The sequence below is a fragment of the Coregonus lavaretus genome (genome assembly GCF_964263955.1).
Source record: "Coregonus lavaretus genome assembly, chromosome: 13".
Lineage (NCBI taxonomy): Eukaryota > Metazoa > Chordata > Actinopteri > Salmoniformes > Salmonidae > Coregonus > Coregonus lavaretus.
Window position 1 is genome coordinate 8,277,069 of NC_140000.1, and position 9,940 is coordinate 8,287,008.

At 45.3% G+C, this 9,940-nt stretch overlaps 1 protein-coding gene across 1 annotated transcript; it reads right to left on the reverse strand.

The window, feature by feature from the left end:
* Nucleotides 1–533: 533 nt before the first annotated feature.
* Nucleotides 534–8,395, reverse strand: LOC311139727 (U4/U6 small nuclear ribonucleoprotein Prp3-like). Its single transcript, XM_084174653.1, has 17 exons — nt 8,226–8,395; nt 7,682–7,829; nt 7,353–7,483; nt 5,969–6,136; nt 5,745–5,828; nt 5,303–5,586; nt 5,062–5,183; nt 4,777–4,964; nt 4,475–4,641; nt 4,240–4,322; nt 3,614–3,760; nt 3,345–3,444; nt 3,002–3,115; nt 2,727–2,845; nt 2,416–2,493; nt 1,890–1,945; nt 534–1,648 (listed from the first exon to the last, which is right to left on the reverse strand). The coding sequence occupies exons 2-17, from the start codon at nt 7,824–7,826 to the stop codon at nt 1,499–1,501; spliced, it is 2,136 nt and encodes a 711-aa protein (XP_084030779.1). The 5' UTR covers nt 7,827–7,829; nt 8,226–8,395; the 3' UTR covers nt 534–1,498.
* Between the last annotated feature and the right edge of the window lie 1,545 nt (nt 8,396–9,940).

Sequence of the window (9,940 nt, forward strand, 5' to 3'; positions counted from 1 at the left end):
AACGCGATGAGTCATGAAGGTAGCAAAAGGCTGACAGACAGGCGAAAGAAGACACGCCCCCTACAGATATAGGGTTTGATTCTGAAAACTGACATTACATTTTAGTCATTTAGCAGACGCTCTTATCCAGAGCGACTTACATGAGCAATTAGGGTTAAGTGCCTTGCTTAAGGGCACATCGACAGATTTTTCACCTAGTCGGCTCGGGGATTAGAACCAGCGACCTTTCGGTTACTGGCACAACGCTCTTACCCACTAAGCTACCTGCCGCCCCGCTACCCGCTACCTGCCCCGCTACCTGCCGCCCCGCCACTGACCTAATAACAGTTGAGGGCCAGGCAACTTCAACAGTTTGACCAATATTTACAACATGAAAGAGACCTGTATGTTAAGGGACCTGTATGTTAAAAGTTGGTTGCATGCAATTGCAAGCATTATAAAATGGCATCTCTCAATGTGTCACAAATCCAATGAAGCAGCTGAAAATAATGAAAAAAGTGCACAATGGTATAAAGCTTTCCATTAAAAGTGTATTGTATTGTCCTGCATGTGTTTATTGGCAACATATGTAAATGTTAACAGGATCAAACATAAGGGGAAGACACTTTCTCCAAATCAAACATCTCTAAAGTAAAGAAAACACAACTTTGGGTCAGTTAATACTTGACTAAATCTGTGCAGTCCTTCTGCAAAAAAATAACCAGTGGCAATTTTAAATAATAATCAAATAAAAAAAAGAGGCCAAAAACATAAAACCCTAGTCAAAAGTATGAGCTCATACGTTTCAAAGTCTTTAGTTACTTCTACATTGATAGGTTGGTTTTCGTTTATTCGAAACAGGGCTTTGTAAAGTACATTGCGGCAATATTTCAATATTACAGAACTGTATTTGGACTACAGCTGGGCTTACACTCAGGAACTGTAGTCAGGTAGAGAAGCCAAGAGCAAGCTATAGAACACTCACACAGTGGAGAGATGTCAGACATAGTATTAAACACTGACACACAGCAACTGACAGACTGAATGACACCTTAACAACTAGAAAGATGGAGGGTCTCACATACACAGTTATCAACTCTCCTACAAAATGTGATTGCAGAACGGTGTACACCTCGCTCAATAATATCTATACACACCATATATCCCTCCTAATCTATGACCTCGCCCTCATCCATTCTCTAACCAGCTCTTCCTTTCATTCATTCACTCCCAATCCATCTCTCTCCCTGTCTTAAATCAAGTCACCACACAATAACAGGCAGGCAGTCAGCCATACAAGGCTGGGTTGGGGTTGTGAATGTGTGTGTAAGAGGGGTAGAAACACCCCTGACCTTTGCATGTCTCTGGTGCTCGAGGTAACGATGCTCTTCACCACTGATCTAAGATCAGATCACTCCCAACCCTATCCCTGACCATTATGAGGATGAACAACTATCGGACCCTGGGCCAGTGGTAAGGGATCCTTCTGCCTCCTCAGCTCTCTAGTGATGCTCTCCCTTCAGTCATCAGTGCTCTCCAGCACACTCTGGCTCAGAGCCAGGTCCCAGTAATGTTCTGTCCCATGCTTTTTAAAGTGTTCTCTGGCCATGTTCTCTGTAGGACACTGCTTAAACTTCATCTCCCCATAGTTACGCTCTTTAGCTGTGCCCTGGGAGGAGGGAGGATGGAGTGAGGGAGAAGGATGAGGAGGAGAGGGAACAGATGGAGGTAGAAGAGAGAGAACAGCAGGGGAAGAAAGAAAGATAAGTTTAGAGATCAGTCTGTACTGTGTTTACAATCAATCCATTATAAAGAAGCCAGTTATCCAAGATGAACATTATTATTATTATATGAAGCATGCATTGCACTCAGAGCTTTAGTGAAATAAGATGTAATGGTTAATCACTCACCTCCCAGACCAGGCTGCATCTGTTGTTCTTCTTGGTCTCATCGTCTGCATCTGGATCTGACAGGCAGAGGAGAGGAGAAGGGATTCAGAACCACAACAACTACAGTGAAGTATTATGTAATAAACAGTAAGGGATACAGCGGGGATCATCAACTAGATTCAGCTACGGGCCCATTTTCTCTTGAGCGGATGGTCAGGGGACCGGAACATAATTACAAATACTTTGCAACTTGACCGGAAGAAGCCCAAACAGATAACATTTCAAACCTTGCTTTTTCTCCCCTTTAAACGATTACATATCTCTTGTGTGGGAATACTTTGGAACAGATTTCCAAAACTTAAAAATCACTTGGAGCTGATTTGTTGCCGTTTTTACAGTCTTTTATGTCCAACAATTAAAAAAATTAAATAACTCAGAAAACGTGGGGGGCCAGATTAAATCACGCCATTTGGGGAACCCTGGCATATTTGGTCTGAGCACAACATATTTCTGCACACACACACATATATATCAATTAAATTCTCACCATCTCTCTTGGAGTTGTGTTCTTCCCATTTGATTCTGCTCAACATGAGCCTCTTGAACTTCTTCTGGGCTTTGGGACCTGAGAGAACAGTACATGCATGCTCAGTCATGTAGTTAACTCTGGGGTACAGAAGAACCCATTTACAGCAACAAGTCATAACAAGAAACGTTATGAGATTTTCATGAGACGTTATGGTAATTAAAGGCTTGTTACTTGAATGGTTCAGAATCAGAGTGAAAATAGACCCATTTAAAGAGACTAATATGTTCTCTCTCCTCTCACCCCCTTCCTTCCATCCACCCCTCTCTCACCTCCCTCCACCACCACCATGTTGACGTCTCGGTGTAGCACCACGGTGCCCGTCAGGTACAGCTGGTTGGCGTTGGCTTCCACCTTAAACTTCTTAGCCGGGTTGTGGAGGTTACGGATCCTGAGGAAAAGAGAGGGGGTGAGCGAGCAAGTACGTACGAATGAGTAGGAAAGGCACACGGACACACTCAGCCGTAAACAGTTACATGTGCACCGAGACTTACCTAAACACTATAACATACACACAAAATGTGCAGAGACACAAACCCAAACTCACCTATAGACTGCGATGTGAACTCCAAGACTCAGGTCCTCTTTGAGTTTCTTCACCTTCTTCTCTTTCCTCTGCTCGGTTGTGAGCTTCCGGGCTGCATTGGCCTCCTCATGGGCCCTGAGGACAAACACACAGACAGCTGGTTATGTAGTGAGGGAGAGAGAAATGGTGAGTCAGGAAGAGGGTGAAATAGGAGCAGTGATCGATGGGAGGTAGAAAAGAGAGCGATGAGGGGGGGGAAGTGAGAGATATGAGTGAGAGCGAGGAGAAGTAGGTTAATAGATGAGGGAGGGGTAAGAGAAAGAGGGTAAAATATATACGAGAAATGTGTAGTGGTTTGACTTACTTCTGTCTCTTGGCCATCTGAGCTCTGACGTGGGCCTCTACCTTAGTGGGATCCTGTACTGCCTCCGTACCCAGCACTCTCATCAGGTTAGAGATACGCACTGAGGAGACAAACACTCAAGGTTAGAGATATGCACTGAAATGGGGAGGAGAGGAACACTGGGCCTCAAACAGGACTACCACTCAGTAAATAAACTTCAAATTAAAGAGAAAAGAACACCAGCATTACTTCAACTGTTGAGAATTGAACAGCCCTGGTCTCTGTCCTACCTTTAGGTTCTGGTGGGGGCATGAGCCCCAGTCGGACCTTTTCCTGTAGCTCTTTCTGTCCCTCCCTGCGAGTCTGTCTCCTCAACTTCTTCTGTTCCTTCTTAGTCAGGTACACTCCCAGAGTCACTCCTGGCTTGTCTGTGTCGACTGGAGAGAGGGCGGGAGACCAACAGACTTAGATCGGCCGTCTCAAATCGAACGGTTGTCTGCGCCACTCTGTCATGTTGTCAACAAGGCAGCATGGCGCATCGTCCAGAAACATACATCTCTTTTCCATAAAATATATGTTTTAATTTTCAAACTAGTTTTCATTGGGAAGGCAGATAAAGGGTTTCTATCAAAAGCAATCACTTTTGCATGTGAAAACAGAATCCTACCCATTACTCCACATGCTTAATTACATCACTTTTGTTTTGAGTTGACTTCGCCATGAGCTTTGAACAGGTCCCTGGGTCACGCCTGGGAGGCAGCCCAGTTCCAAATCGAATACATTCAACTTTCAGCCGATGCAAAACACGCCTACACGGGCGCCCGGGTGAGATTAATCTAACCCCCTGACTAATATCCAGGAGCCCTTCTTGAGCCCTTGACAAAGGTAACGTCAAAGAAGGGATGTGTGTGGTTACCTGGGGGGCTGATCTGGGCAGGGTGCTCCACCAGGTTTGTGACTCCAAACAACTCCATCGCCGCAAAATTGGTCTCTGTGGATCTGAGAGAGAGCGAGAAGAGATGTGATCAGCACAACAAAAAATCAGGAAAATGGTAGAGAAGACTTTCACGAGAATTCTTCAAAAGGTATATAACTTCGATATAGGTGTATATTGAACTAGTAAAGTAGGGAGTAAATGTGTAAAGACTCACAGGTCAATGTTGGAGGGGAGGATGTATGAGTCCCACCATTCAATGATGGGCACCTGCCCGTCTCCCAGCATCTTCTTGGGGGCGAATAGGGCCAGCTTGGTGGAGGCCTGGATCCCTGTCTTCTTGGCTGCCTGGGCGATCTCTGTCTGCAGCTTCTCCAACTGGGCCTGGACAGGGGACGAAGGTGGTTTTGATTGTTACATTTTCTCTCTGTGATCAATTGTTGCTAAAAGTTTTTTTATTTTATTATAAAAAGCTTTGTGAGGGGTGGAAGGTGACGGGTCAGTGGTCAGATTTGGTACCTTAGTTCTGATCCTCTGGGCGATCTTCTCGAAGCGTCCCTGCTCGTGGAACTTGAAGCCCTTCTTGACTCGCTGGGCGGGTGCTATGTTAACACGCCCGTCAAAGTAGATAGTGGACTCCAGGTCCTCACCAGGCTTCTCCTTCAACTGCTGACGGAACTGCTCTCTCTTCACCGCACGGATATTAGCTATGGACGGAGGAGAAGATTAATGAACAGTCAGATATGTGACTGAAAATCAGGGAAAAGCACATTCTGATTGTGACAACAGAGAAGTGTGTTGTACCTTTGAGCGTGGGCATGCGGTGTGTTAGCTCCACCTCGTTGCCGCTGGCGTCCACAGTCCGACCCATATCATCCAGAATCAGAGGGGCGGGCTTGTTTGACTCACGGGCCTCCGCCACCTTCCTACACTCAACACACAAATACAAACTCTGATTAAAAACACACACATGTTAAGCCTCCATGTATTATGACATGTATCTGTGGAAGTGTCTAAAGTCTAGTCTTGTGTCTCCTATACTCACGGTGGTGCTATCCCCATGGCATGTAGGTTGGCCAGAGCCACCAGGTTATGTGGTCCTCCAGTGTTCCCAATGGCTCCCAGTATACCAGGCTTCATGGCTAACTGCGACTGGATGCGGGCCTGCAGCTCTGCAGCCTTCCTAGCCTTCTCGATGGCATCGTTCATGAAAGTAGCTGCCTGGGATGGAGCGATGGACTGGGCCGAGCCCGAGGAGAGGGCAGAGGGAGTGGGGAGAAGACGAGAGGCAAAAGGCTGGTCTGGCTGGGGAGTGGGCAGGGGCAGCCTCTGGAGGGGGACAGGAGATAAAGTGATAAGATGGTGTAATAACACATAAGTCCACAATATCTGTCAGACAGTTACACTTTTCATTTATGGAGGAGGAGAAAAGGCAGCCAATCCTTCAAGATCTAAAGAGGGAGAGAGTAGAGGAAGATGAGTCTCACCTGCTGGGAAGACACTGGGACGAAGCTCAGCTGTTTCTTCCTCTCCTCTATTTGTCTGGTGGCAGCCTCCATCATCTGTTTGATCTGAGGATAGAGAGAGGGAGAATGAACACGATTTACTTCACAAGGATCTTGATATGTCTGTATGTGAAGCAGGATCTTGGTACATGTGTGTTTTATATGGGAGACTGTGTAAGTGGATCTTTATGTGTGTGTATGGCTACCTGTATCTTAGTGAGCATGGCAGGGCTCTCAGTAGGGGGTGCAGGTAGGACCTCTGGTTCCTCCACCTCCTCAAAGCGGGGGACACGTTTCCTCTTCACCGGCACACCGTCTCCTGCCTCTGGGACGTCCCGCCCCGCACCCACCTCCACCTCATCACCAAACACATCCTGGGGGAACATCAGTCTCATTGGCCTGAGGTTTAGCCAGAGGCACAGCCAAGCCATCTAACCAATGAAAGGAGTCATTTAAACAATCTCTTGGTGAATATCACTCACTGTTTCCTGCTCCCAGGGGAGATATGCATGACATTAACATAAAGATCAAGCCTAGTGACAATGACTTTCTGCCAGTTACTGACAGTTGAAATCTCTGATATGGTAGAAACTCACCTAGCCTATTGTTGACACCCATTCAATCCCTTCCGATATGTGTTCCACCTCTATGGTCTAACCATGTAGGTAGCTACTAGTGACAGCCTACTTTACTGATTACTCAAAGCCAGTGGTATGTCAAGCCAGTGTGTCTATGTACGCGGATGACTCAACACTATACACGTCAGCTACTACGAGTGAAATCACTGCAATACTTAACAAAGAGCTGCAGTTAGTTTCAGAATGGGTGGCAAGGAATAAGTTAGTCCTAAATATTTCATAAACTAAAAGCGTTGTATTTGGGACAAATCATTCACTAAACCCTAAACCTCAACTAAATCTTGTAATGAATAATGTGGAAATAGAGCAAGTTGAGGTGACTAAACTGCTTGGAGTAACCCTGGAATGTAAACTGTCATGGTCAAAACATGTTGATACAACAGTAGCTAAGATGGGGAGAAGTATGTCCATAATAAAGTGCTGCTCTGCCTTAACAACACTATCAACAAGGCAGGTTTTGTCCAGTTTTGTCGCACCTGGACTACTGTTCAGTCGTGTGGTCAGGTGCCACAAAGAGGGACCTCGGAAAATTACAGTTGGCTCAGAAAAGGGCAGCACGGCTGGCCCTTAAATGTACACGGAGAGCTAACATTAATAATATGCATGTAAATCTCTCATTGCTGAAAGTGGAGGAGAGATTGACTTCATCACTACTTGTTTTTGTAAGAAGTGTTGACATGCGGAACGCACCGAGGTGTCTGTTTAAACTACTAGCACACAGCTCGGACACCCATGCATAGCCTACAAGACATGCCACCAGATGTTTCTTCACAATACAATCCCCAAGTCAAGAACAGACTATGGGAGGCGCACAGTACTACATAGAGCCATGACTACATGGAACTCTATTCCACATCAGGTAACTGATGCAAGCAGTAGAATCAAATTTAAAAAAACATAACAAGACACCGTGGAACGTGTGGTACAACAACAGCAGCAGCGTGAGGTCTACCTTCAGGTCTCTCTTGCGGTTCCTCTCCCCAGCACCCTTGTTGCCACGGGAACTGCGGCTCTCCTCCAGGGCCTCAAATAGTCTCTCCACGAACCCTCCGGCCGATTCATCCAGGAATGGACGCAGCTGGTCTGATGGGTCAAAGGTTAGGAGTCAAGGGTCCAAGACCACATTTAAAGACTGCTGAACAGTCAGACACACAAAAACAGACGTTCTGGAAAAATTGGGTAACAGAGACAGAAAAACAACATACAACAAACCTCTGCCATAATTTCAGTGTAACATGTCACACACGTCAACTGCCCTCATTCTCCCCCTCTCACACACACCTGTGGTCTTTCTCTTGTCCAGGCCCTTGCCCACACAGTGCAGGGCCGCAGTGACGACAGTAGGCTCTGAGAAACCCAGCACCTTCTTCACGGTCCGCTCCACCCAGGGCCGCAGCTCCTCCACCTCCCGTTTAGGAAGAGACATCGTCTACAACACAATAGTAGTCGGTAAACAAACAAACACACAGAAACATACCAACTTCTTAGCTAGCCAAGTAGCTAACGTTAACCAGAGTGGCACGGATAGGTGATCAGCAAAGTTGACAAACAGACCAACGTCACGTGTATCTGCCTAGCTAACGTTATCTAGCTAAGTTAACTATTAATGTTATGATGGTTAGTTAGCAAACACTTGCTGTTTTTGTTTCCCTTGCCTGTTGACATTTCAGTTGTCCACACAGATTTTTGCCAGTGTTGGCTAGCTAACTATTTAGTTAGCTAGTAGTTGAAACCTAACTAGCTATGTCTCAACTACTAGCATTGAACTCTTGTAGCTAGCTAGCAAGCTACAACTGAGTCCCCCCGTGCGGCGATATCAACTTACCAAGCAGACAATTACGTCCTTAACAGGTAAATATATCCTCTTATCTACCACTTATATTCTAAAACATTAAGATTAAAATATTAAAATACATAATAAATCTAAGCCGCTGTGAACAAACTTTGTTAGCGCGGCGTTCACACGACGTTTGGAATTCAGAACCCGGAAGCGGAAACACCAGAGGCATCTTCTTCTACTGTTAGTACTTGCTCATTGTTGCCGCCTATCGTAAATCAACATGTGAATAAAAATAGCCTATGCTGCAGGCAGAGTCCTTTCATCAAAATACAGATTTTCCAGAGGTAATCTACAATTTTACCACTCACAGTGCATTTGGCACAGATGATTGTCTTGTTGCAGCAGTTTGTCACTTGAGTACAGGGGTGTTGTCAGTTCGATTGAACCTTTGCTACGTTGCGGATAGGTTTATACTGAACGGCACGTTCCCCCAAAAACGTTCAAATCAAATGTGTCACATGCTTCGTAAACAACGGGTGTGGACTAACAGTAAAATTCTTACTTACGGGCCCTTCCCAACAATGCAGAGAGAAATAATAGAAAAGTAAAACAAGTAATAATAAAAGGTACAATATATACTCTATGAGTAATGATAACTTGTAGATATGTACATACTGTATAATAGGAATAAAGTGACAGATAGTAAACTATCTTGATTGATTAAACAGTGGCAGCAGCGTAGGCTATGTGAAGGTGCAAAAAGGGTCAATGCAGATAGTCCGGGTAGCTATTTGATGAACTATTTAGCAGTCTTATGGCTTGGGGGTAGAAGTTATTGACTTGGGTGGATGGAGTCTTTGACAATTTTTCTTGAACAGACTTTGAGGTACGTTTGCTCCGTTTTGGTGGGTGTGGCTTAAAGCAATGAGTGACGTATTTAAAAAGAAGCTGTGCATTTTCACCCACAACCCCTCCCCGTATTTCAATTGGTCGTTCAGTACCACCGTTTCCGTTTAATTGAACGTGCCACTACTTTTGTCGTACTGAACGCAGCCCAGAAGTAGGCAAAGCTACTTTATTGCAGTTTGGAGTGTCGGCCAGCAGTCGGGAGTAGAGTAACGTTAGAGGCTACAGCCTAGTTCGGCCTAGCCCTAGCCCTTGAATTTCGAATAAAATAAATAAAAGAAAATACTAAGCCATAGAGATAACCCCGGTTATACACTGTCAGACATAGATAAAACTGCGTTAATGCGTTTTCTCAATCACAACGTGATGCGTAAACAAACTGACATGCATTAATAGAATTGGTCGAAACCACTGGATGATGTTGCAGATGCTGCCTTGTTTATTTGGTTATTTCCTTTCCACGCCCACTTTTCCTCTTTCTCTCCTTTTCCTCCCGGCGCGTGATATAGGTCATCTGAGTGCAGTAGTAGTAGTTTGAGCACGCGAGCAAAGTGTGAGCCGGAGGCTACCCCCCGTCTGCAGGATTACATGCGGTGCTCTCCCGCCTCTCTCCACCCTCTAGTCTACCCCCCACCCTTCCCTCTCCACCTCCCCTCCCTAGTACTACTACTGCAGTAGTGTTTTATAACCCATGCACTGCTGTTTTATAATGATCTAGGTTTACTACTGTAACTGTAGGCTACTGCGCTGTTCAGCCCAAGAGTACAAACACCACTCTTCTGTGGAATTCTGTTTTTCATTATTTACTCTCTCTTTCATTGTCATTCCACATCTCTTTATATCTCCTTCTTTCT